Source organism: Guyanagaster necrorhizus (genome assembly GCF_019112545.1).
Source record: "Guyanagaster necrorhizus MCA 3950 unplaced genomic scaffold BT62scaffold_29, whole genome shotgun sequence".
NCBI classification, from domain to species: domain Eukaryota; kingdom Fungi; phylum Basidiomycota; class Agaricomycetes; order Agaricales; family Physalacriaceae; genus Guyanagaster; species Guyanagaster necrorhizus.
In genome coordinates, this window is record NW_025064908.1 from 222802 (window position 1) to 248894 (window position 26093).

General features: G+C 46.8%; 10 protein-coding genes, 1 non-coding gene and 1 pseudogene across 12 annotated transcripts; 5 read left to right on the forward strand and 7 right to left on the reverse strand.

Annotated features, from left to right (window-relative positions):
- Positions 1 to 89: 89 nt before the first annotated feature.
- Positions 90 to 361, forward strand: BT62DRAFT_1010382 (uncharacterized protein; the record flags this gene model as incomplete). The annotated part of the gene is made up of 2 exons (XM_043177647.1): positions 90 to 186; positions 234 to 361. The coding sequence occupies 2 exons, from the start codon at positions 90 to 92 to the stop codon at positions 359 to 361; spliced, it is 225 nt and encodes a 74-aa protein (XP_043035934.1).
- Positions 362 to 483: 122 nt separating this feature from the next.
- On the forward strand, positions 484 to 1205 carry BT62DRAFT_1010383 (uncharacterized protein; the record flags this gene model as incomplete). Its single annotated transcript, XM_043177648.1, has 3 exons — positions 484 to 884; positions 942 to 1005; positions 1038 to 1205. 3 exons carry the CDS (start codon positions 484 to 486, stop codon positions 1203 to 1205), a joined length of 633 nt encoding a protein of 210 aa, XP_043035935.1.
- A 305-nt stretch (positions 1206 to 1510) lies between these two features.
- BT62DRAFT_996599 (uncharacterized protein) lies at positions 1511 to 4644 on the reverse strand (the record flags this gene model as incomplete). The annotated part of the gene is made up of 14 exons (XM_043190595.1): positions 1511 to 2146; positions 2221 to 2272; positions 2400 to 2448; positions 2585 to 2748; positions 3134 to 3144; positions 3341 to 3428; positions 3490 to 3579; positions 3614 to 3625; positions 3660 to 3713; positions 3746 to 3755; positions 3810 to 3936; positions 4204 to 4332; positions 4421 to 4433; positions 4529 to 4644. The coding sequence occupies 14 exons, from the start codon at positions 4642 to 4644 to the stop codon at positions 1511 to 1513; spliced, it is 1551 nt and encodes a 516-aa protein (XP_043035936.1).
- On the reverse strand, positions 3487 to 3568 carry BT62DRAFT_t152. Its single transcript has one exon. It is a non-coding gene; the product is annotated as a tRNA-Arg (tRNA).
- Positions 4645 to 6468: 1824 nt separating the features above from the next.
- On the reverse strand, positions 6469 to 6785 carry BT62DRAFT_905954 (uncharacterized protein; the record flags this gene model as incomplete). Its single annotated transcript, XM_043183618.1, has 2 exons — positions 6469 to 6589; positions 6649 to 6785. 2 exons carry the CDS (start codon positions 6783 to 6785, stop codon positions 6469 to 6471), a joined length of 258 nt encoding a protein of 85 aa, XP_043035937.1.
- A 2787-nt stretch (positions 6786 to 9572) lies between these two features.
- BT62DRAFT_382540 (uncharacterized protein) lies at positions 9573 to 10353 on the reverse strand. Its single transcript, XM_043180718.1, has 3 exons — positions 10046 to 10353; positions 9743 to 9983; positions 9573 to 9690 (listed from the first exon to the last, which is right to left on the reverse strand). Exons 1-2 carry the CDS (start codon positions 10254 to 10256, stop codon positions 9766 to 9768), a joined length of 429 nt encoding a protein of 142 aa, XP_043035938.1. The 5' UTR covers positions 10257 to 10353; the 3' UTR covers positions 9573 to 9690; positions 9743 to 9765.
- Positions 10354 to 11867: 1514 nt separating this feature from the next.
- On the forward strand, positions 11868 to 11959 carry BT62DRAFT_t150 (annotated as a pseudogene). The gene has a single exon. The product of its transcript is annotated as a tRNA-OTHER (tRNA).
- Positions 11960 to 13066: 1107 nt separating this feature from the next.
- On the reverse strand, positions 13067 to 15375 carry BT62DRAFT_382595 (MFS transporter). The gene is made up of 7 exons (XM_043180719.1): positions 14899 to 15375; positions 14766 to 14847; positions 14441 to 14714; positions 14356 to 14389; positions 13714 to 14303; positions 13479 to 13658; positions 13067 to 13432 (listed from the first exon to the last, which is right to left on the reverse strand). The coding sequence occupies exons 1-7, from the start codon at positions 15078 to 15080 to the stop codon at positions 13269 to 13271; spliced, it is 1506 nt and encodes a 501-aa protein (XP_043035939.1). The 5' UTR covers positions 15081 to 15375; the 3' UTR covers positions 13067 to 13268.
- Positions 15376 to 17280: 1905 nt separating this feature from the next.
- Positions 17281 to 19131, reverse strand: BT62DRAFT_935994 (uncharacterized protein). Its single transcript, XM_043187047.1, has 9 exons — positions 18936 to 19131; positions 18696 to 18884; positions 18640 to 18646; positions 18535 to 18582; positions 18295 to 18472; positions 18158 to 18235; positions 18073 to 18097; positions 17682 to 18016; positions 17281 to 17630 (listed from the first exon to the last, which is right to left on the reverse strand). The coding sequence occupies exons 2-9, from the start codon at positions 18757 to 18759 to the stop codon at positions 17433 to 17435; spliced, it is 933 nt and encodes a 310-aa protein (XP_043035940.1). The 5' UTR covers positions 18760 to 18884; positions 18936 to 19131; the 3' UTR covers positions 17281 to 17432.
- A 1465-nt stretch (positions 19132 to 20596) lies between these two features.
- On the forward strand, positions 20597 to 24160 carry BT62DRAFT_1079297 (long-chain-fatty-acid-CoA ligase). Its single transcript, XM_043179474.1, has 22 exons — positions 20597 to 20690; positions 20738 to 21027; positions 21087 to 21136; positions 21191 to 21386; positions 21440 to 21502; positions 21552 to 21585; positions 21644 to 21948; positions 22001 to 22047; positions 22100 to 22228; positions 22278 to 22338; positions 22391 to 22397; positions 22451 to 22486; positions 22540 to 22671; positions 22724 to 22773; positions 22827 to 22860; positions 22915 to 23039; positions 23097 to 23110; positions 23162 to 23278; positions 23330 to 23502; positions 23554 to 23606; positions 23668 to 23965; positions 24020 to 24160. Exons 2-21 carry the CDS (start codon positions 20988 to 20990, stop codon positions 23772 to 23774), a joined length of 1773 nt encoding a protein of 590 aa, XP_043035941.1. The 5' UTR covers positions 20597 to 20690; positions 20738 to 20987; the 3' UTR covers positions 23775 to 23965; positions 24020 to 24160.
- A 344-nt stretch (positions 24161 to 24504) lies between these two features.
- BT62DRAFT_831848 (uncharacterized protein) lies at positions 24505 to 24747 on the forward strand (the record flags this gene model as incomplete). The annotated part of the gene is made up of 1 exon (XM_043182406.1): positions 24505 to 24747. A coding segment is annotated over one exon (243 nt), but the record flags the coding sequence as incomplete, so codon positions are not given.
- Positions 24748 to 25242: 495 nt separating this feature from the next.
- BT62DRAFT_1010394 (uncharacterized protein) lies at positions 25243 to 25944 on the reverse strand (the record flags this gene model as incomplete). The annotated part of the gene is made up of 4 exons (XM_043177649.1): positions 25243 to 25335; positions 25385 to 25492; positions 25546 to 25635; positions 25684 to 25944. 4 exons carry the CDS (start codon positions 25942 to 25944, stop codon positions 25243 to 25245), a joined length of 552 nt encoding a protein of 183 aa, XP_043035943.1.
- Positions 25945 to 26093: the final 149 nt, after the last annotated feature.

The window sequence follows — 26093 nt, forward strand, 5'->3', positions numbered from 1 at the left end:
CGGCTTGCATCCTCTCATTATGCTGTTCCAAATTCCCTCAAACCATATGGCTCCGGCAATTCGCCGCCCCACGTTGGCTTGTGTTTATCATGCTCGGGTGCGGCGCAAGCGTTGTGATCATGGATGCCTCCCCGGACTACATTACACTGTTTATTCTGCGTATCCTACAGGGTGCATTTGAAGTAGGTATGTCGTGTACTTCTCTCGCAAAATATCACTCATACTGGTCCTAGGTCCCGTTTCTGGAATGATTTACATTGTACAGCCGTCCCTCCGTCGCCCGTTTCCTCTTCAGATTGCCACTACCCTTCCCACAGCCGGTATCGCCTTCGAGACTGTGCTCTTCGAGTTTCGATCATAACCGCAACCACACCGCTTGAATCCGCATTCGGCGGAGCCCTCACATACGGAGTAAGGCTTCCAGATGGCACTCGAGATCTGGAAGGGTGACAATGGTTATTCATCATTGAAGGTGCATCAACCATGCTTCTTCGCAATGATGGTAAATCTCGTACTGCCTTCCTACCCGGAGAATGCAGGGTGTTTGTCTCTCATGCTCTAGCCATCCGCCGAATGAAAAAGGAGTCGTCCAACTCTGTGGGACATGCCAGGGTAACTTGGGACGGCGCTATATCTATGCTGAGAGGCTTATTTGTCCTTTCTCATGACCGTCCTGATGATGGTGCCGACTTCCAGCATAGGACTATTTGCACCAAGGATTGTCAACGGGCTGAGATACGAAGGTCGGGGAGGGCAGCGCTTCATTGTACCGCCGTTTGCAGACACTACTGTCATAATGCCATGGATTGTGGACAGGTACCGAGTGTGATCAATGTGTGGAATGGTATCAATGGCTTTGGTGGGTATGACGTTCATTGCACAGGGTAAGTCCCGATCTCTGGGTCTTCGACTAAAGCTAAGCTATCGGTAATTTCAGGTAGCCTACCGCCGCGGTGGTTCAAAGTGCACTATACGATGTTCTCCTTATGGATTGTGTTCTGGGTCGTATCTTATCCACCGCTAATGGCGTGATTTAGGGGAAGTCTAAGGGATACAAATGCAACGATGTTGGCTATTTCGTTCTGTACGGTGTTTATGACGGTGGGCAGATAATTGATACGTTGTTTCCCATGAGGCCTCCCTTGCGTGTATACTTACCCTTGGCAGGAATCCTTATATACATACCTAGCGAAGCACCGGAATAGCTGGCGGGGCATTATACAAATGGGGCAGCGTTGTTGATGAGCGCCGTCTGTGTACAGCTGTCAAGAATTATTTATCAGAGAAAAAATAAGGATTTTGAACCAGGGCTGGATTCTTGGATCGTGTAACAGACCTGTCAGCGTATCAAGCCACAACCTTGAAGTCTTACTTTGACTGTGTGTCGTGGAAAGCTATACCATAGGCAGAGTGAATAAAAACGAAGTACGTGTGTGGGGGCATTAATAAAGTATACAAGTGATGACGACACAGAAATTATGGGAATTCGATGTGCTGACAAAAAAGAATTCTAGGGAACATAAATTCCCCTCATATCGAAATCATTGAGCCCAAGGACGAATGAGGAAGACGAAGTTGATGTCTCTGGGTCATCGAGATCCAAAGTAGAAGAAGAAAGCGACAATGCCGCGGGCACAGTAGAAGACGAATGGGATTCACTGGTGCCGGCGTTCGCATCTGAAGATGAAGGATCCTCTCCGCTGTCAATGCCCCACCAATGCGCGGGATCGAAATTGAAGTCCAGCGGTGCACTTATCAAGGCTGGAGTAATCCAAGTGGGCGACAATGTCATCTGATAGTCAGAGAGGCTAGCCTCAGGTTCTGGGATCTGTTTGGTGTAGTACAGCGGGTCATAAGTATAATGATCCGGATCGTAATCATCCCAAATATCCGACTGGAGAAGTTTGTCTAGCGAAGAGTCCCAGGTTGGGGAACGGACGTCAAAAGAGTCCGTAGATGGCTGACTGACTGTGTCGTCATCTAGACAGGAGAAAATGTTCTGGGTGGCATCGATGGGAGGATCGGCTTCATGGTCTCTGACAATAGATTTTTCCGCTACGTCACCGTCGCTACATTGTGTTTGTTCGTGAATATTCTGGTCATCGGTGCGGACGTGGTTTTCATGACAGAAGTTGCATTGAAGCGCCTGGATAAAACAATTGAATTAGTGATACAACAATCGAAAATAGTGCCACTAGTGTGGATCATCATGACACTCACGTCGTCTCTCGGACCTGATTCCATTACTACCGGCAACGGGGAGGACTGAGAACTGGTGAAAAGAACAATATAAGCTACCAAGGCAGCAGGCGATGAGGGCAACGACGCTTAAATGGCGTTCTTTATAACGGCTGGCGAGACCCGGGTATTTGGGGAATGGGATCTTTACTTTTACGGACATAGGTGCGTATACCGGCGGGTCAAAGCCTGACAAGGGGTTGCTTTTGTCTTCAGGGACAAATAACCACAAGTAACTAAGACATTGTGACGACTTTGCTTGGACCCTGTGAGTGGCTTCGGCCCATATGGACATAGGGGATAATTGTCATCCAGATTTTGAGTGAACAAAGAATGTATGACTAACCGAAAAACCAATTTGTGCAGTGCGCGCGTGCAGAAAAAAAATCCGGAGTCAAAGCAACATAGGACCAAAGCAGGGCAAATAGCCATTGTCCACTCAACTCGAATAACGAGTTAACTGTGCGGTGGTTCAGGCATCCTTCTCGGAGAATCTGGTGATCACAGAAACTAAAAAATTGCAAACAAATCAACATAATGTCTTTCTGCAGAGATCAAGTATTGTGTGAAATCTTGGGTCCAGAGATCTATTAGAATTTCATCAGCGATTCGAAATCTTGAAAGCAAGTTTCCACAACGGGAAGAATGTAATCGCACACGGGCCTAAAATCGGAGTGACTTGCTGTTATCAACTAAGGTCTGCACAGACACAAGATAGTGAGATTAAATCCTCATCTATAGCGCCGATGCACATGCTTTGCTTCAGAATGCAAAGTTCAAACTTTAGGAGGGTTGCGCACGAAACCCTAGGTTTTGCTACACCAGGGTTTCTGACCGGTGAGTTACTGGTAACTGACTTCCCCTCTCTGGCGGGATTTTTGTCGAGGTAACTTACCAATCATGGGACTGGCAATTCAGCGCGATAGTTCAATACTACAATAGCTAGTTCTTCTTGTATTCACAAATATATTCAATGCGTGTAGGTACATTACAGTTTATGAGATTGACAAAATGTTTGAAAACGCGAAGATAAACACTCCGGAAAAAAGACTGTAATTGCCGCGCGCAAGTCATGTGATAATGCACGTGATAAAGGATGTACCAAATCACCCCACCCCTCTCGGGGAGGAGTCGGTAAAAAGCAGAATTTACCCCCTGCTTCCTCTGGGGTTTTCGTGCGCAACCATAAACTTCAAAGTTCAACAGCTTTAAGTTAGAAAAAAGAAAAAGATCAAAACTGGCACGGCGTACCGACGACGAGGATCGAACTCGCAACCTTCGCCTCCAAATACCATAGGAAAGCGACGCGCTACCATTGCGCTACGACGGCCCATGAAGGTTCTATAATGACATATTAGAACTAATCTTTATTCACCTTACCTTACGCCTGAATACACGCACAAGCAACCATAGACACACACCAGATAATAGCATTATTCGAGCTTGCTAGCATGGAGTATTTAAATTTTTGGAGCCTGAGGAATTTGGAGAAGGATTAAACACTTACATGGCCAGAACTATAAGAATATTAGTTATGAAAATATCTGAACAAAAGCATACCCTCCACTGACTACTCGTTTCAGGTCGCAGGGACATCCTGTTACATTGTTCTTCCCCACCACCTTGTTGCCCATTTCGATTCTCACTGTTCACAGTAAGCGTTTTTTGAGGATCCCAAGCATGTGAGAAAGTTAACCTCTGAATGAAATGTATTACTGTTTCTGTTGAGGATCATTAATTATAATACAGGCCATGGCCAGAAACTGGCATTAGGTTATAGGCAAAACCTTAAGGATAGAATTGCCAGTATCTGCGTTCAGGACTATGGCATTTCCCTCGACACTTACAACTCATTGCCACCATGATCAGAGTCGTGCGTACTGTGAGTGACAGTGACAGCTAGAATTCGTCAAATGTCCTTGTATGAATGAATGCCTACGATCAACTCTACGCCGTCGAGCGTACCATCATATACATTCTATTGAGATACGAATGAGTTTCGATATCCAGTAATTGAAAAGTGCCCTGGCGGCGCTCAAAATGAGAAGTGGCAGGGCCTTGGGCGGCGAACAATATGAGAGGCAACTCGGTGCTCTGTATACACATACGTTCAGTAAATCCAAAGGAATGAAGAGCTCTATGTGTTTGTAACTATGCAGTATATCCTCAGGTAAGCGCATACGGATAATGACGACCTGTAATATCATCTTTTTTGCACTACAAAGAATGGAAACAGAAGGATCATCTTCATTATAATCATCATAGTTAGTAGACCTAAGGAAATTCTTACCGGATAGAAAATGAACTGTTACATGTCTGAAGACACATTACACCGAGTATAGCCGTGAAGGTCGTGAGTATAGCCCCGGAGAAATTTGGAGCCGATATTTGTGCAGAACGACACATTTAGGAAAGGGTAGAAAGTCAGACTTAGGTACGAGATGTTTAAAAGCGACACCGGAGTTACTCGAGGTTTACACTGAAGGCCTTTGGTATAGGGCAGGCACCAGGAGATGTAAGAGTCTTGATTCGTGCCAGCTCAGCGGCAGTAGTATTGGAAATTGTAGTTTATGCCAGACCCGCTGAACAGCGGCTGTGGATCGCTCCTTTTGTCCAGATTTCTAAGATTTCCTTTCAGTGTCTGCATTACTGAGGTAGCTAAGACTTAGCTTCTCGGTTATTCCCATGCTTTGCTGCCAGTCTCTGAATGTTGACATTCAATAACCAACATTTCGGCTGCGATATTTGACTCTTAAGCTTGAGCTTGAAGTTTTGGACAATATCTCTGGTTTGTTTACATGAGGCAGCCAGGGCATAGACTGCTGAGCCATGAATCCAACGTCAACTTGCGATAATGCTAGAACTAAGTTGGAACTAGGAAACGAAGCCGCGTTGTAACGCCTACTGGCAAAGCATGAAATGTACTTCTGAATGTGAGACGGCAAAAACGGGGTCAATTTTGGGTACGTTTATAGAGATGACCAAGTATATAAGCCTTAAACGAAGGTACTATTTCTTTCAGGTATTGAATCGTCCAAATGCCTGCGCCTTCCTCCTTTTATACGATCTCTGGAGTAGACCCAGTCCGCGACCGAAGGAAAAATTTTCTTCAAAATCCTACCGACACTCCAAAGACAAGTGGATCCAGCTGAGAGGTAATCTAACTTAATATCACTGAAATTCAGCGGCAGGGGAGGGGGGAAACAAACAAGCATCGATGTCCAACGTCCGTTTAAGCGAATTTTCCGACGCGGATTATCTTCCGTAATCAAAGAGAAGATCTGCCGTTGAACACGAAGGTAACGTAGCGAACCCACCTCTTCGACATCTACTTGCCTTTTTGAAGCAGACGCCGACACCCGCTTTCTTATCCCAAAAACCCGACACGTGGATTCTAGTGTCATTTATTGATACAATTATATCTCTTCTATGAGTTCAAGCTTTTCGACTACAGTACTATCAATATCAGTCCGTTATTCGTCTATCAAATTTGAATGGAACCGTCTCGATACCACCTGAAGAAGTTTTTTTTCGCTCTGACCGGCGTCCCAAGGGTGAAATAACAACAGCTTCAGGCAATGAGCAGGGCCCGTTATGTAGCCGGGTGCAGAGTTAACTGGACATCTTCGATTCGTACTCACCACCAACGTGGGAAAGGAGTACCAATCAATTGCTAAGGAACCCTATTAGAACCCTCCACCTGTCAGAAGCATCAACATCCGGTGTGCCTGACGCTTTCAGGTCGCCGTGTCTTCTAAATCTAAAAGGTGTTGAGAATTCGACGATCCGGTGATCATCGTCCAGCCGGCCAGTCAGGATTGTTGTAGCCCTCGTAAATATTTTCGGTGCCGTTCAGTGCCCTCGAGAAAGGGTGAAGTGGTATGGAGCGAAGTGGCATCCTTGTATACGGCAAAGAGCTTTCTACGTCAATCAGCTACAAAGAACGAAAGATAGACATACGTGAATGATGAATGGCACAGATATTACTACCTACACGTGACTTGAATGAATACACAGATTATTGTAGGCTAGAGGAAATCTATCGTACAGTCGAAAGAGTATTCATCGTACAAGAAAAACTGTGCAATGGCGATGGAAACTATTAGCAAGTGAGAACAGGGAAAATTCACGTAAATACAGTCTCGGGTCAGGTCACCGGCGGAATGTGGTCCAAGAGAAAGAAAGTACAACAGTCCAAACCGAAGCTGAAGACTCCACAGTGTAGACGTTTTACATAGCAAAATTCACCTCATGCCCCAAATTCGGTGCACGCTTCCTCGGTGAACGCTTGTGCTGCCCGCGTCTCGACTCCGCAGGGTACTCGCACTTGAACCGTCTTCTAGCGCACTGACTAGAAAAAAATGTCAATCAGTAAATACTGGAATAAGGCGTAGCATACTCGACACCTACTTGCACGTCATATCCGCACTGCCCTCGATAGGCTTCCCGCAGGCGATCTTGCGCCCTCTGCAAAAGAAACAGGCAAGGTTGCTGGACTTATTCGGCGAACCACAACTGCCGGTGCTTCCCCTCCGGCCGAGAATCATCGCTGAAGGGGACGGAGAGTCACCGTTCGTGTTGGGCGACAATCCGAGGGGACCAGACATCTGTTCGACTTGACCAGAGTACGACGAGCTTGCGATATTCTGCGCGTCGGTATTGAAAAAACCGTGCATGGGCGGAGGAAAAGACGGGACAGGTGAGGCGATCGTTTCAGAGAAGGAATCGGTGTAGTTAAAGTGCAGATGATTCGGAACCGTATGGAGCTGGTGCTGCTGGGGAGAGTTGATGTACTAATTCATGTCAGCTTGAAGAGGTGCAAAAGAAGAATCGCTACTTACTTGGGACGACCCGACAGTTGGATCCGCAAGACCAAGTATATCCGATACCTCATAAGAAGGGTGCTCATCGAGCAGGGTCGGTTCCGGTAAGATATTATGGTTCTGCCACGACGATCTTCCTTCGCTGTCGTCAGGATGAGAAACGTAAAAGTAATCTCCGCCCATGGGGTATTCAGTACGCGATGAAATGCTAGCGAATCCTGCCACGGCTGTTGCAGTCAAGGGGATTTGAGTGTAAAAGGGGGACTGCTACGCAAATATTAGGGGGAAAAGTTGACTACAAGAGATCTGGGAACTTACTGTCGTCTGCTGCAAAGGTCTCCGCGTAAATGGACTCATATTGGATTGAAAATTCACCCTTGGTGGAGACGGTGCGTCGGCATACGCGGTTCGGTCGGCGAAGGCAACGCCTGCAGACCTGTCTTGCATTTGAAAAGGCTCTATATCGCAGCGGGGCCTGTAGCCTCCCTGTGCGATATTTGCCGGTGGTGGAAGCCACGGGGATGATCCGTCGCCGCGAAAAACGCACAGAGGAGAGATAGACCTGCTTTCTGGGCGCCGTGAGTATGAGCTGACAGTGGTCAGCGGGAGAGTCGTGTGTAGCGCCATTGGGCGGAAAATGTGCTCGAGAGGAGAAGGTGGTGGTAAGAAGGAGAGAAAAAAAGCGAAGCAACGAGGGCCTACGTATGGCTCGAGTCGTATTTAGACATAATATTGAAAAGACGGGAGAGGCTACTACCCTGCTTCTGTTGACAGCCTCAAGATAGGCACTGCCACGTGGTCCGAAGATAATTCAATGTACCCACTGATCAAGAACCAATGACGGTAAACAGCAATGGTCGGCGGCGGCAAGTCAGCGACTCATCATTTCCCTCTGCGACCTTGTATTTTTTTTTTGGGGGGGAACAGATGGCCACCAAGGCGACAGTAGAGCATGTCTGAGATGCGGTAGGCGTCATTGGAGATGATATATCGTACCATCAAGATCCCCCCGAACAGAGGGTAAGGCGCACCAGAAATGGTGCCTTGTCTTGCTTCGTTAAAAGATCTTCCAGAAAGTTAAAAAAACCTTTTCTTGGTCCTAACCGCAACGATCAGAGCGTCAAGGTCAAGAATCAGGATGTCGGCTCTTCAAGGGAAATACATATATGCATTGTGTTCTTTGCCTGAACTGTTCAATTAAGCACAACGTAATAGTCATTTCACGTACCACACTTGGACTCCACCATTCGAATTCAGGATATCGATGGTAGAAAGCCGGTTAGTGATCTATCGTGCCAATCTGATCTTGATGGGCATCCCAATTTCTCCACACCGACCCCGAAGGAACCCCCTTCGGGCACGTAAGAGCTATAGTCACGTTTAGAGGTTCTTTGAGTCCCCTCCCCTGGTGCTTCATTCTAGGTCTGCTTTTATCCCCACAGGAAAACTCGAAAGCCAGATCTTGAGCCGCCCGAAGAGAACATTCACTAAAAAAGAGGGAAGGAATTAATGGGACAGGTATCGCGCCAGCCCAAGGTAGGAAACGTCGATGTCAGGCACTACTAGGTAATCAGGAAGCTCGGCGATGTCGAATAGTAAGATCCAAAGTATCATCTTGGCGTTGTCGACTTTATCGGCTTTGAAATCACGTGTACCACGCGTGTCAGAGACACGTCTCCGTCTGATCCACTGAGGGTATAAGTGCTACGGTAAGACAAATATTAAGGATACAATCTTCTGTAATATGCTGGGATTTTCATGTTTCCATGACTAAGTATTAATGATAGTAGATACACAGCTAAGCACTCTTGAATGACACTTTCTCCGTCTCCATGTGGTTTCCAAGTCCTCGACAGCTTCCTAGTACATACTTGACTTGATACACAAATCCCGTATTAACAGGGCAGAATAATGGCATCGATTCAAAACACAGTCCTCAGAGAAAGGTCAAGCATTCGCTACTTTATCCTCCGAGAATACATAACAATATAACACTGATGAACAGGCGAGAGAGAAGCCGTACGCCTTTACTCCCCACTCAGACCTTCAAATCGGATAAACAAGGAATATAAATATACCCGCAGAAGGGGGACAACAATACGATAGATATACGGAAATCCTTAACCTTCGAACAGAAGGATGTCAGGCAGTATACGCAGGAGGAGGCACCATCACATCGTCTAGAATGACTCTGCGCTGTGAATTCTTCTCGTACATATACCTGTCGAGTGTGGAGCCTTCTCTCCCCACATCTGTATTGGCTACAAAAAATAGAGAAGTAGAACGAGAGATGAAGTTTGCTAAGGGTACATGCTCATACAAGGTCGGCGCTGACTGTGACGATGGAAAACCCTGACGATGGAGACGCATGCGCCGCCTGCGGCAGATCAAGAAAATCGCAATGCATGCAAGCGTAGCCAAAACACTGAAGGAAACCCCGAATCCGACGGCCAGAAAATTGACGCTACCACGGGCGTCGTCGCCTAAACTCGTAGCATCTGTACTCGGAGATGCGGAAATAGACACGGATGAAGCCTGATCGACCAGACCACTAGACCCAGCAGCCAGCACAGTGGAACTTCCACCACTTGCCGTAATGTCAGTGACATCCTCATCGTCGACCGTATATCTATTGACATCTTCAGCTGCAAAAACAACAGAGCAGAAAGAAAACAGCCCACGTAAACCCATCTAGAACGATACACTATCCAGCAGCAGCCATCGACACGACCACCTCGTGCGAAACATTCTCTAGTCCCGTCCTCGACCAGTGAGCCGTGTACCGCTCGGTTTCTGGTCCACCGATTGTCTGCTCCGTGTTGGGATCTGTGAGATTCACGAACGTTCCGTCCTCGCCATCGAGAGTAATGGTCGAGTTCACCAAGTACGGCCATCGGGGAGAGAGAAAGTGCACCGCAACACCTGATAAGATAATTGTGGCGTCAGACAAAGATATTCTGGCAGCGCGGAACACGATCAACTACCCGTAAAGATGACCGTCGCCGAGGCAGAGGGATCACTGCTCAGCGCGTGGCTTCCATTGAAGTCTAACGTAGAGATGTGGCTGTTACTCGCGTCCCAGGTGCCAGTGTACACAATCATAGGATCTGTGTCGTCGATGGTAACATTGCGCCCCGCGCCATGGGACCTGAGAGCAAAAGAAGACAAGGTGACGAACAAGAATAGAGAATGCATGAGAACGCAGAACAAGAGAACAGGGAAGGGAATGAATGTTGAATGATCAGACGCGGAACGAACTTGATCTTTGAAGGTATAGGCAGTCTGCAGATCCTTTCTGACAACGACGTTACTCAGTGGGTCCAGAAGAACAGTATTGATGAGCGTAGTGAAGGCCCTTGTATTCTGTGATACGGCTGCTTAATGTTGTCATGAACTCGGGTTCCAGAACTTTTTCCTTCGCCAGAAGAACAAGGCTAAGCGCTGGAACTTGAAACGAGAGGTCAAGGAACAATCAGTGCCGGGTATGGTTTTTATCATGATAGTAAAGAAGCATACCTTTAGGACTTCTTGTAGGTCTGAACTGTACGAGCAAAGGATATTGCTCAACGGAACCACGGATCCAGTATATCATTTATGAGATGAGACAAGTGGTCCACAGAGCCAAATGGATTAGTCGCATGCGGTATCACTGCTGTATGGCATCATAACTCTCGTCCGAGATCTGCGGTCTACCAATTACACGAGAATCACCAACGACCAGGGTCACTCTCACACAGCCTGTGATGAAAGATACGCGCTCCGTCGTGAAGTGTAACATACCTCCGCAAGGTATGTCTTGTTTAGAAAAGATGGTTAATAAAATCATCCTTGTGCCCAAACAGATGTCATTTTCGATAGGAGAGCCGGTACCTCGTTCGTAGCAGAGGATATCTTGGTGTGGGGTATTACATCCTAGTTGACCCTTGATGTGATTGAACGCACTAAGAGCGAGCCTGAAAGGAACTAACAGTCAAAAATGCTCCGTGCATTACATTCGGGGAGTATGGCTTTCGTGGTTTTATGATTCTGAAAGAGACCAAGGAAGGTGTGGCAGAATGCGCCCGGCAAAGTCTGTTTTGTTGCGCCGACTGAACGGAAGAAAAAAGGTTTTCTGGACATTTGTATTATGATTGAGTTAGAATGTAGTGAACAGCACGAGCTAGAAAATTTTCTCAGCCGCAACCTAGATGTACTCCCAAAGCGTTATGCTTATCGAGTTGACTCACATGTAATACTGACGGTGGCGAAAGCGCGTGGCTTTTCTACAATAGCCGCTATCACCGACAACGCCGAGCGCTGTAATACAAAACAAGTTCCGAACAGCGTTGAGGGTACGCACCTGGATAAGTGTCTATACTGAATTGGCTCATCGTCCCACGATTCAGACGAAGCTCGGGTATAACTTCAGGTTTAGCGCCGGCCGCAAAACAACACGACTCCTTTATGGAGACTCACCTATCTGGTCCTCTAAGGGATGTTGTAAAGGTGGGTAAACAGGGCACCCTATGCTGAGAACAACCCCAGCTGTATTCATCGCAGACAGCGAGGCCATAAGATGCCTATCTTGCTTGATCCATTCACATGCCTCCTTGACGGCTTCGGTTCAAATGTCTGTGAGCCATTGTCCAACAGCAGTGACGGAGAGTCCGAAGAACTGTGACACTGTACCAGAAGAAAATATTCAGAAAGATTGGAGAATTAAAGACTGTATTATCGTGATCTGGCTGGTACCTTTTTATTCACGAATGTCCGTCAAGTCCCAACTTGAACAGAGTTATTTATGTAAGCAAAACTCAAATTAACTAAGTCGTCGTAGTCCAGTGGTAGTACGTCGCTTTCTTATCATTGTATCATGTCATTGGTAGGTGAAGGTTGCGAGTTCGATCTTCGTCGGTACTTATCTGTCGATCGAGATCATGTTTCATTTTGTTCTTCATAGTACATATTGTAGAGTCCTCCAGTAAAAAGACTGCTGAGATTAAAATCTAACAGTTATTCTAGAAGGCTGATTCCATTCACTGAGCAACTTTCAAGAGTTCAGAGTTTGAGTTAATCCTTAGTAAGTATTGACTAGTAGTAGATGCACTTTTTTGCTGTAACATATTTCAGTTCTAAATTAGTGCATTAATGAAATACATCTTAATTTCTCAAATCTCAAAGTCTATATCATAGCTCATGGCTATATTGTCTTGGCATCAACTTAAACATCAATGACCACTGGCAATAGCTTTGCTTATCATTGAGATAAATTGCTTGTCTCAAGTTTTAGTCAAGATTCACACCAAAGGAGCAACTGTGTCCAGAAAAGTTGAATATGCAACTAATATGAAATGATCAAATCTAACTTCACATTAGGTAAAAGAGCCTAAAAATGCATATCTGTCAAAACTAGTGATTGAGTCTTTCCTGAAGCTCTGAGCTGAGCCAGGCCAGGCTCTGAGTGGCTGGGCCCTAAGGGCAGGCTTGTTGAAGGCCCTGGCTTAGGCTTCATTATTTGAAAGCCTGAGCCCAAGGCTTAGATCTGGACTCTCAAAGTCCAAATTATTAGGCTTTTGGAGCAAGATGTGGTTGATTGGAAAGGAGAGAATGCACTACAGTTTTCTAAATCAATCTTTCAGATGCTTCTTTCCTTTTCTCATCAATAATTGAGAGCTTCAATACAAAATGACACGAACATTGCTGACTGACACTTGGACTGTCATGCTGTCACTGCAACGGAGTAGATAGTATACTTTGTACATAGGCCAGGCTGGAGATGTTAGTCAAGCTCACAAAGGAGGACAACTTGATATGTTTTCACCCATTCCTATGCTTATTAAAGGCCCATTCTTTGTAACATCAAAAGACCAGGCCTGAGACCTAGTGGGCTTGGGCTTGTGATTTGAAGAGCCTGAGCCTGCCAAAGTTGGGCCCTGTAAATCACTCAAAACATCCAAAAATCATTTCTATCTTCTCATGGTGGAGATGGACTTGCGTATAGTCCCATAGATACTGGTTATCACAGAGGCAAATAAGGATAAAAACTAAAGAAATTGTCAAGAAATTGTGAAAAGGGCGAAAGGTCTTTCGCTATATATATTCCATCACATTGTGTGATGAAAACCTGAACACTTTGTTCATGGCGTATGATATACTAATAGGATAGAAGCCGGGACTAGACAGACCTGATCATCTACTGGATATTTCCCTTCAGTGCCACATGTACAATTACACAATCCAAGGACTTTGTCCGACACCCAGCTCTCGGTTTCTCCTCGCATAAATGACCCTCAAGATTCCGACACCGACTGCTCCTACTAATAGTGCAGCCCCATTCGTATAATGTCCAGTCAGGTACCCAGGAGCTTCATTTGACCTATATAAGAATATTCCTGCAAGGTATTCAGTTGTATAAGTGAAACACAGAAAGCGACTGACCTATCATCTGCCCCGACGCCCCAAAAGCCACGTTCATCGGGATAGCCAGCGTCGTCGCATTTGTATCCCGCAGATTGCCAGTAAGCCATGCTAGCAACGAGGGACTACCAGCATAGGAGAACATTGTTCCTAGGCAGAGCATTGTATATCGCGCTTCGAATGACGTTCGTGGTAGCGAACCTGAAAATACGAGTCCCTTAAAATCGTCGGACCGGCCACGATGCAAAAATCCTACCATGAATGATAAAAGTTATCCCTGCCAATATCATCGATACCATCGCACACATTGACCAGGCCCTATACCTATCCGCCGCCCACGACATCGCCACAGTCACGACGAACGCCACCGCAAAGGGCGGAACTATGAATAGCTGGGCATCAAGCCCTCTGTACCCAAGTCCATCCACAATGGTCGGTGCAAATAGCGATATACTCGAGAATGCCACCGACGTCGCAGTGAACACTATATAATGCAGGTACAGCCGCCAATCTTTTATCGTAGACTTGGCGCCATCCCACGTAATCCTCGCATGCCCTAGACTCTTTGACGTCTCTTGGTTCAGCCGGACAATAGCGAGGTCACGGTCGCGTGATGATAGCCAGGATGCCCTCTCAGGATAGGAAGGGAAGAAGAGGTACACGATTATTGCGAGGAAGCATGATGGTGCGCCTTCGATGATGAATAACCATTGCCAAGCCTCCAGGCCTCGAGCGCCGTTGATAAACTCTACTCCGTATGCGATGCTGCCGCCGAAAGCGCCTCCAAGTGGCGCAGATGCTATAATAAGTGATAAGCGGAGCCCGCGTTCTTCGAGTCGATACCAGCTGCAAGAAGATGTACTCAAATTGAGTAAAGTAAGGGGACTGGGAGGCATACAACGTAAGGAAATAGATCATGCCTGGGAAGAACCCTAAAAAATGCATCTATCAGAAGAAGAGCATGAGCACAGCGTTCTCCTCACCTGCCTCGAACGAGCTCAACAAGAAGCGCAAGCCAATTAATGTACCATAGCTCCGAGATGCAGCCATGATCATAGTGGATGCTCCCCACCCGAGCAAGAGAATTGCAAACCAATGTGGCGGAGAGAAGTGTTTGAGCATATAGTTGGACGGGGTCTCGAACACGGTAAACGGGACGAGGAAAACTACGAGCAAGATGAGGAATTGATGGTCTGTAAGATCCGCAATCCGGAGGAGGGAATGGTCGTTATCATCCTTCAGAATTCTAGCATTGCCCTATAGTGAATGTCAATTTTGATTGTTACAATGGGCGAATAGTGATCGGACAATGTTGAATCGCGCAAGGAAACCGAGCGCGCTTATCAATATGGATGTAGGAACAACACGAAGGTCCATTCGCCTGAGTAACCTAGCGCCACGCCGTTTAGCTGGAAGTTAGGTAGGCTTGAAGAGAACATACCTTCTCTCGGCAGCAATGTCGATGGTGTATTCGTCTTCAATAATTATTTCCTCATCGTCGCAGGGCTTGTAAAATGAGAAAGTTGGAGAGGGAGGGGACTCCACAGGCACAGGAGGGACGGGGAGTGGGCGGAGAGGGAGTGGGCGGGGAGGGAGTGGGCGGAGAGGTCTCATGGTGGGCATTGATGTGCAGGTAATTGACTCGGTTACATGTCCTTATCAATGGATATATGCCGATTTTCGCAGACTGGGAGGGGGGATAGTGGAAACAACGGGGCATTGACGCTGTCTGATCACTACCGCTCGAGAACCCTGCACAGGCACGCAGCGCTGAGACACAGTTTGATAACCTTCGAAAAACATGACTGTCGTAAGAAAGAGCAACGACTACAGATCCTGCCCCCTGGAGCTGCAATAGCCGTCAACACGAGAAAGACGGCCGTATGCTCTTCCAGTCCCAATCCTCTCATCTTTAATGCTCTAAGCCACATGGAAGGTACGTTATTCACAGAGGAGATAACGAGGACATTATGATAACTGAGACGCCAAGCGCGATGGGCCTATAGGTATTCACTGGCGCCACATCCATTGAACAGCGCATGTGGCATGAAGATCCGAGAAAGACCTGATACGCGCGTTTTGTACGTGTGTGGAGAGCCCCATAAAGGCGAGCGCGATTCAACGCAAATCACCAAAAGAGTAAAAGCGCCCTACAGAAATAAACACATCCAGCCTATGCCTTTAGGAGATTAATGACTTTTCTTAGAGAAACAGAGTCGACGGACACACTTGGTCAAATGGATAGCTCCCACCCTGCCCCGCATTCATATTGGTGCCTGTGAAGTATAATTTACCAATCCACAGTGCTCCATGCGGTCAATCACTGGCTGAAATAGTCCATGATGGATGTCGGCTCAACGACAAGGCAGAAATCTCTACCTGCATATGGCCTATCTCCACTCCAGGCGACAAAGAATACTTCCGTTCTCCATGATCTGGGAATCCTGATTTATGCTGGATTTGAACGGAGAGCAAGATTTTTCGCAAAAACACGGCGGCCGGTGATGATAACTACGTGATTCCCTTTCTCTCAAGTGAGTAAACTCTCTTGAGCACAGCTATATGTCAAACATACTTAGTAGGGCCAATAATTCGACATTATTTTCTGGGATGTTCATTATCGCGACGTGGAAAGCCGAGGGAAACATAGCTACGTGGCACGCCTTCCAGATAGTAGCTTGCAGTAGTGTCCCGTGAAAAAGCACATACGTGGACCCGCCGCCCTCGATTCATCTATAGGCATCACAACTGAAACTTTATACTGTGGCATTAGTCGAGAGTTAGAAACTCTAGAACCCCAAGTATCTCAGCAGAGAACGTACAGCAAGGTTTCAAGACCCGGAAAAGGAGATACTGTGAGCTTTCAGGGGCGTGGCCTCTTCCGGCTTCAACTTCAGTAGCTGCCATTGATTTTAAAGAAGATATGGTTTCAAGGAAACGTAAGTGGATGTCGTCGAAACAGGGAGACGCTGAATAAGGGGATCAGTCTCAACCTCGGAGAGTAATTTAATAATTTCAATTAGCCAGTTCGGGCCGAGTTGTGCCGGTGCTGCCGAAACAACGCGGCCAAGATATGAGCGGCTCGGCTTGTTCAATCTCCTGCTGTTCATGAAATCGGCGAAAACAGGCCAATTTACAAGCTTTTCTAACTGGTTCTTGCAAGAGCGGCAGTATGTCTGTGTTGTATCTGTGGTTCTAAATTGTCGCTCAGATGGCATTATCAATGTCCTCCACAGTGAAGTGGCGAACCATCACGCATCCTCTTTCTAGGGAAACATCTTAGTCCTTATTCCTGCTTCTACTGAACAAAAACTCAATTCTTGGTATGGATTAGGACAACGCACCTTGTGTCTATCACTGATCGTCGCAACTGGACCCGCGTTAGAATCCTTGGACAGATTCCGTGTTTTTGAAGTTTGGAGAGTGTTATTCATCATCTCAGGCGCACTCTCATGATTACTCGCGATAGTTGTATATCTCTACCTGTGCCCCTACTCAAAGAAATCAACATTTTTATCTCCGGATGCTTGTGTACCGGCTATCCTGCGTATGAAACAGAAGCGTCCAATCGATGAGACACGACAGCGTAACATGGGATGGTGTCAAATCCACGTTGACAGATTGGTGTGGCCATCCTTGTGCTCGTACCGACGACGTGAACTTGAAGGCAGGACTCAGGTTGACTAGCAAGGCCTTGACTGACAGCGCAAATAGCATGAAGAATGGCAATGACAGTAGAACATGCTTCGACGGTTATTTCAGTTATGAGTCGTGACGGGATTGCTTGTGTGCGAAAATATGTATAAATAATAAAGACAGTGTACTTGTACACTTTCAGCAGAGGTCAAAGTGTATCACGGTGGGTATATTAATTGGTACGACAGATTCAGTATCCTCGGTGCGGTTCCGAAAACGAAGGCGATGAAAGAAGAAAAAGAAAACACAGTACAAAAATAAAATCCTTCATTATCTTCACTATGTCCTGTACTGCCAGGACCGGTTCTCGGCCGACTCATTCTCAGGCTTTGAATAGCTCTGATCTGAGAATACTGAATGTTCCACCGTGACGTGCAATGCTGTGCGCGTGTGAAGCTCGTACGACGAATCCAAAGTGTCCGTCTTCACTTTGGCGCCCAGTCCCACGCGGAAGATGATTAGCGCCGGAGCGATCGCCTACCAGGATAAAGATTATCGTAATTCAAGACAGAAATAAAATAGGCATACACTAATCTGCCCAAGAGAATCCCCTAAAATGATACTGATCTGCGGTTTGAGGTTGAAGAAAACGAGGAAAAGCGTGGACGTGAATGCGGATATTGCGCCGGACTCGACGATCATCCATATGACGTCCATGTAAGGCTGGGACTTTGAGCTTAGTTGCCAGGATCCTGTTCTTCGCGTCATCCACCAGATACGTGCCACTATCAGACCTGTGACGCAAATCTGAGTGGCCAAGGACAATGACCAGGAAGCCTGGAGCCATCGATATAGAGCGTGCACGGATTCGGGATCGAATGCGATGAGACTGGATAAATGATAGATAGTAATATATCCACAGACTGAATTTGCAGGGAGTTAGACGAGAATAATGCGAAAGAAGAGGGAAGAACCGTACCACTAAAGGCTAGAACCATGAGAGCCTGGAAATACAATTAGCCTCGCCTCTTGAGGTAGCCCATGTACGCATAAAAATAACATACGGGGAAGACAGACACCATCAAGCTCTTGTCCCAAATCACATATAATCGCCAGAGCAACACCACGTCGCCGACGATACACTAAACCAGCGATAAGAGTCATGATAACAGACTCGGACATTAATTCGGAGACGACGCACATTCGTGATGGTAGCTGATTCTTGAAGTACGTTGACGAACCGAGTCTGATTATCCCAGTACTCTGTGGAACCGTTGGGGCCCTTGGTCCAGATGAAAGCTTCTATCATGGAACGCAGGCCCGCCGCAATGTGGACGGTTGAGATAACGAACTGAACAGTCGCGCTCCCGAGTAAGATCCTAGAGGCGGATAAATTTGGTAAAGGAACTTCCTCGCAGCGGAAGAAAATCAGGGATCGTACCATCTTCGCCTGATAAGTAGGCTGACGCAGCTCAGGTAGAGAACTAGACTGAGGCATAGTTGGAATTATTGTTTTTCAGGATCCAATGTAAACGGGAGGACTCACTGGACACCTAGAAGGATGGTCAGAGGATTTTTATTTGAATGTTGATAAGAACGAACCATATAGGACTGAAGTACACCAGATACCTACAAGAGACGCAAGATCCACTGGGAGGTCCTGCATTGTGTTTCGCTCTCCTACACTTTCGAGTGGGGCTCGTCATTATATAGACGTCTCCGACTCCGGTCCCGTGCTGTTCTGGAACTCCCAGGGAGAGGTTTAAGTTCATCAACGGAGGGAGTATAGCACTTCGGAACATGATGGATGACGGACATGGAAGTGAAAGGGGACGACAGTACCTGAAGAGAAGCACGTGTATTTTTGGCGATTACATGGGAAATGACAACTTGAACGGAAAATCAGAATGCAGTCGTAGAATGACCGGGAAGGCGTGCGTGCGAGATCACTATTGCATCTCGTTGACTCCTCTGACGTGGATAAATCGTGAGGAAGGTTCCGGAATGTTAGAGAAAGAGTGCTATGATTAGAATGGTGACTTATCACGGCACGGAATGCTGAAGCCTCCCGATTTGATTGAGCAGTCTTTTTTGGCACGCATCGGGAAAGCGAGTTGCGATGGTCGGTTGTACCCTGTTGGTCCTAGGTTCCTGGAATCCAGCCCTACCGCCACTGGCGGATAAACACATTTACAGATGAAAAAATACGATTTTTTTACCCACAAGCTTGTGGTCCGGGCAATGATTGATTAAAGTCCGGTGTCTTGGTGTCGGCCTTGAGGAATGAGTCGAAATGACAGCGAGTTTGAGGTAGATACAGAAATTTAACGACTGGATGACCAACTGAGAGTCATAAATGGAATGGGGCACAGAATGACTCACGGAATTCCCAAGGTCGATCACCGCTTGTATCTTGATTCGAGATACGGCCTTAATGATGGATTTTCGCGATACACGTGGCAGACAACTGAAACGGGGTTCGGCAATGTCCACAATGTTTTATTTACCTTTTTCCTGATTATCTAGGTTCATGGGCACGAGATAAATTTTGGGTTTTCGGTTGAATCGCGCAGAGCAGGAGGTTCAGTTAATCTGTACTTGGAGCAGGGTGCAACTACTTCGCCTGCTGATAGATTAGAGTCAGGACTGAGGATATCCCCATGGTGCTGTTTTGAGAGGCGATCAGGCTGAGCACGATATTCAGGATCCAAGAAAACCACGCAATATGTTTAGTTCCCGCTGCGTGCCACTGATACAGAGGGATGAAAGAAGGAGTCCAATTTTGTGTTTGATTGCTGTTTTCAACTGAGCGCATTCCGGTGACTGCTACAAATCGGGTGACCCGGCAATCAAATCACAAGCACGCCGCTGGGTCCGTGATTGAAGTTGGGCGCTTGATCAGAGGAACCGAAAGCTTTGTCGTGAGAAGACGATGGTTACGCGATCCGCTCCTGGTAAGCAACTATTTCGGGTGAACCAAAAACTGATGAAAATGGGTGGATAACGGATAGAATTTCGTTGAGGCATCCTGAGCACAGCAAAATCTGTCGACTTCATCATTGAAAGTAAATTCCGACGCATTTCGTTGTGGACAAAGGTTGGGTCAGAATGTTATCCATATTCATATCATTTTCGGCTGCATTCTGACCAGTGCGAACTAGTCAGCCGCCAGGAGTGGCGAGTACATCCAGACAAGTCACGATTGTAACTAACCAAGTAACCAGCAATTAATGCTGAAGGACCCCGGAAGCTGACCATCAAATGAGTTCCGTGCGATATCAGTAATGAATAATGCTCTCTAGGTACCTTGGGGGTAGGAGGGGCGCCGGGAGGATCATAACAGCGAAGAAAACAGACGCGGGTTACTACGTACCGCCGGTGGCTGTGAGAATTGCGACGGATAATCCCGATTTAGTCATCACCGCTCTCAATTCGAACCTCCTTCTGAAGGTGTGCGTCCTTCATGGTATCGCCGTATTAGCTGCACACTGATCCATATTCGGAGGATCCACACCTGGCCGGCCCTCGTGACAGAGCTTCACTCAGTACCGTCAACCGCATCTGGTGTCCCTGACTATTACTTCCTAATATTCCATGGTATGCGATAGCAATTGTCACGAACGAATCATTCATCTATCTGACAGATAGTGCCATATCTTAAAACCGACCTTCTACTATTGCTTATATTCTGCGCCGCAATCAAGTATCTCGTCATCTCTCATCAAAAGTACATCAAAAAGGACCTGAGTCGTCGCCTTGAACAGTCGGAGTCTTCCATAAGCAAGATTATCGTCTGACTCCCGTGTTTTCGTTCGGATCGTACGATAACCGGCTCTCACGATCAAAACTGAAGCGGCGTATTCGCGGCTTTGTTTTCCCCATCTTCCCATCATCATGTCGGAATCCTGGGTGCCTCGATGTTCGTTAGAGGAAGGTAATAGCATGAACTCCTTCTTCTTATTGTTCAAATCGCTCATCATATCCGATATACAGCTGACAAAATCCTCACTGCACCTGGAAGTTTGCTTGAAGTCGAAACCCGTGTAACTAAGCCTACCTTTTATGCTTGACTTTCATGCCCTTATACAGCATTTTAGGTGGTTGGGGACCGCCTTCTACGTGTGTTCAAAAATCTGTGGCCTTCCGCGCGAGCACTTTGGCTTCATGCGACAAAAGAGCACGCGGACAAGATCTATGTCGTGTACGAGAATGAGAGGATCACGTTCCAGGAAATGCTCCAGAGGTCAATGCACTGTGCTGCAGTCTTTAGGGAGATTTATGGTGTCAGAAAAGGCGAGTACTACTGCCGTAGGAGAAGAATCTTTACTTACTACCATCACTTACAGGCGACCGAGTTGTTATCTGCTCAAGGAATGCTCCTGCTTATTACGTTGCATTCTGGGCCTGCCGTGTGTTCACTCTTTTCAATATCCTGTATGTTTGACAATGGTGACATAGATCTACTGGGCGCGGTTACCGCCCTCGTAAACGCGTACGCCTTTTAGTTCTCTGCTATCTGGGTAAAACCTGAATGTAGGTCTTCGGTATAGATGGCTTCCACTCGAACCCCTCCAACACTGTATTGCGGTGACAAAATGCAAGCTCATCCTTGTTGACCCTGAACGAGCGAACGTCATCGAACCCATCATTGATCGTCTCAAGGACATGGTGGGCGCATCAGGTTGTATCGTCATGGAGGAGCACGAAGGCAAAGGCGTCTGGACTGGCATGGAGAATTTTGGAACGATCTTCTCTCGCTCGTTGGCGAACCCGGAGTCCGGCCTTGACGATCCTCAGATAACTCCAGAGGACGAAGCCACTATTGTTTTCACATCCGGGACCACTGGTCTTCCGAGTAACGTGTCGCTCCTTTTGTACTAGTGTCTCTGCTAATTACATCATCGTAGAGGGCGTCCTAAGCTCCCAGAGAGCTTTCTTGACAGTCATTTTCACGGTATGTTTGTTGTCTACAGGGCAACTTGCCTCCGCTCATGGATATCAATCAGAATGCATTTATCTCCGGTCGAGATGCTGTTAGGCGGGGAGAGTCTTTCCCGCCGCCGCCTGTTGTTGGTCCTCAGAAAGGTGCTCTACTATCAACACCACTCTTCCATGTCACGGGTACAGCTATAACAGTGAGGCGATGCGATTTATTGAAAGACCGCATACTTGACATGTTCGCAGCTAAATGCGACAGTGTTCGGTTATAAACTTGTCTTACTGAGAAAATGGAACGGATCAGAAGGCGCGGTTTTCATTCTCACCTACGTGTTCGAAAGCTAACTTCATCTTTATAGCGGCAAGGTAGACTATGTTAATTGCGTCTTCATCTCTATTGACGTAGGCCGTGTATTTAGATTGTGCAGGGAAGAGAATGTCAGATCTCTTGGCGGGTCTGATCGATTCATTGTTTTCCATTCATCTCTTTTTGATCGTCGTCTTCTAGTATCCCATTTATGTTAACCGATTTAGAGCATGAGTTGGCCGGATTCCCCATGGAAAATATCACCTTGGGTGGTGCGCCTGTGGCTGGGTCTCTTGTTGTCAGATCCAAGGGATCATTTCCTTCCGCAGTCATGTACGTTTATTCTCAGCTTTCCAGCTGCTCCGGCGTGCTGATACAATCTCAGGGCAAATGCTTATGGACTCACTGAAACCAATTCGACAGCCATTGGTCTTGGTGAGCACTATGTAACTATTCTATTCTGTAATGCTCATTGAGTGCTTTTGTAGCTGGGGAAGATTATATGGCTCGGCCAGAAAGCAGGTTCGTCTTTATACGTGTTACTTTGGGTATGTCTTGATATGATTTTTTCGAAAGTGGATTGCCGCTTCCCGTCACGGATCTCATTATAATGAAACAAGATATCGAGGCTGTGCCAGGCGAAGTCGGAGAGGTATGGATTCGTGGTCCTGGTGTCATGAAGAGATATTTGGGCGATCAAGGTATGGATGTATCACTGGCATGCTGTCACTTCCATAGCTAACAGTGACGATCTGTAGCGGCCACCGATAAGGTGAACAATTTACGTAGCAGCTGCAATAGTGACTCAAACACATGAATCCAGGCACTGACACAAGATGGCTGGCTTATGACCGGCGATTTAGGATATCGAGATGCTGATGGATTTTTGTTTATTAAAGGGAGAATCAAAGATATTATTATCCGCGGTGGAGAGAACGTCGTAAGTTTCTTTTCTCTCATTTCTATTTCCATTATTAATGATGTACCACAGGACTGTGTCTCGGTTGAGAGTGCATTACATACTGACCCAGGTGTATTGGAAGCAGCGGCGGTCGGTATACCCGATAAGAGACTGGGAGAATTGGTAGCCGCTGTTGTAACAGTTAAACCATCATGGCGGGGGAAGGTGAAGGAGGAGAAGCTTCTGTCTGTTGTGAGGAGGCTGTAAGCTCTCTCGTGGATTTATCATCGATGTAGTCATGATATTCTGCCTAGGCTACCTAAATTTGCCGTTCCCATAATGGTTATGGTGCAGGATGGCGAGTTCGGTAAGTTTTGGATTGGCTTTCTATTGCAGGGCATGTGTTGATTGGAGATTTCCTCTCACAGTCCACACTCCTTCAGGGAAAATAGTCAAATCCACTCTTCGAATCGTGGCACAGAAGGAATGGGAGCGTCGGACGAGAAATTCTGATTCTGTAAAGCACAAGCTCTAAACACTGATAAATGTTTCTGCATGTATAAGGGGTGGCCAAACGCAGAGGATGTTCATGAACCAGGACATAATTTCCAATGGTCTCGTCTAACCATGGTTTTCCGGGAGCCTCAGTGACCTTCCCAGGCAGTGACGGTGAGGCAGCACTTCGCCGGCTTATTACCTTGAGGGTGGATTGACGATATAGTCGTGGTGCGTATCCGTATGCTGGCTTTTCTCGAGGAGCGAGCTTTGAATGATGCACAGGTATTCTCACAATGGTCGACGATATCAAAGGGGGAAGATCGATCCTTGCTGACGTTCTACCGCGTATGCTTGTCCTCTTGGTCAAACGCCCTGCCTCCACATTGTATTTTGATTCCCGGCTCCCGCGCAACAGTTCGACCCGTAAAAACTTGAGTGGCCTGGCATGAATCTTGTCATTAAAATCAGTTGGCTGAACATCTTGCGGAAGTCAGAAAAAATGTTGCTTGATATAGCCAAGGCGAAATCCAATGAGTTGGCTGGTGAAAGTCGGAGGCACTGGGTTCTAGACCATCTCCTATATACTTCATGAGCAAGACTTCCCGTTTGACAATGATTCGGCGCAGAAGATGATCACTGAATTGTTGCACGATGGTAAATTCATCGGTGGCCGAGGAACGTACGAAGAACGTGTTCTCCGATTCCCCTTTCTGATGTGATGACGTTGACTCGTTGCAGGTCACAAGTGGCTTTATGATCACCCTCGCATCCTGCATCGAGACATTAGTATGGCCAATATTAGATATCGAAAAGATAGCCAGGGGAATATCTTCGGAGTCCTTAATGACTTTGACCTCTCGTCGTTACTTCCTATCAATGAAGCCACATCCGTCCCTCGCATGGGTACACCGCCTTACATGGCTGTCGACCTTCTTAAAGAACGATGTGATGGTCCACATCTTTATCGCCATGATTTGGAGGCGCTATGCTATATCTTTTTGATGATATGCTGTCGCCACTCTATCATCAAAGGCCCCCAGCCCGATGGAACGTCGCAATTGGAGGAAATATCTGAACCTTTTTCCTGGTGGTTTGACCGTGAGATCTCTTGGGATAAATCCTTCATCGTCGATTACACCAACAAAGAAGCAAACCTAAATTCCACCCTCTCGGTTCTAAATCTACTCTTCACCTCGCGTTTGGTCAAAATCGATGTCTCCCCTCTTGACACCCTCTTTAGCGGCTCTTTCACCTTCGATTCGTAAACGCCGTGGTACCCAGGAAGATCTTTTGGCCAAGTGATATTCACTACTGCTCCGAACCATGGACTTTGCGGAACAAGGAGGGGTAGGCATCATTCGACTATATGCGAAAGCCGACATGAGTTTTGCACATCGAAATAGGAACTTAGGTTGGGCTGGGTAGAGCCCATTCATTGAATCACTCACAGCTGTGTTCATGTCTGAGTTCATTGTAGTAACTTATCAATGACAAGTTGTACGTCATCATAAAGTATCGAGGATCATCCTCGTAATTGTAGTAGACTGTGACGGTAATCGCTGCCGCTTGTGGGGTCGCTCTGTGCATTTACTGGCGAGCTATGGATGGTTAGTTGCGAGCCATAGAAAACCCGAAGCAGAGACTTACCTCTACTTCGCTTGTCTGAGAGCTACTAATCACTGGTTGCACATGTGGCGACCATTGACGTTGGCCTTGAGCTTCGTCTTGTCTACCTTCAAATTCCTTGTATCGACGCTGTTTGAATATTTTAGTAAATGTGGACGCTTTTTTGACGAGAGAAAGCGAACCCAAATCTCGAAGTACCAGATTCCGGTTCGATCAGGGTGTTCGTCATCGCAGTACTCCCTGAAACCATCCGGAGGTGAGAGGTATTTGTCCTATACAAGAGTTCAGTCGCCATGCAATCTGAATATGAACTGACGCACTCGCGCACAATTCCACCAATCTCCCTCTTTTCTGGAACGCATCCAAATTCTTAGAGCCATATCTCGATGAGTCAAAAATGGGGCAGGAATCAGAGCGTCGTTACCAAAGGAATGCTGTAATTCCTTTGGAAAGCTTCTCATGAACGTCTGGCCAATAACCGTGACTTTCAACTGCTCCAAAGCATATTGCTCTCCAATAACGTTTCGGAGGGCTCTCTGCATGAACCGGTAGTCATCCCGACTAATATCCGTCGCTTTCATGTTTACCAAGTCTGGTAGGCCTGGCCACTGCTTCTCGATGAACGCCTCGTTGCCGGACAATAGATATTTCTCATGACTTTCGGGAAGTGGCTGAAAAGAGAGGAAACAATAGAGCTGATATCGGGTGTCCTCGAGAAGGCTCAGGGCTT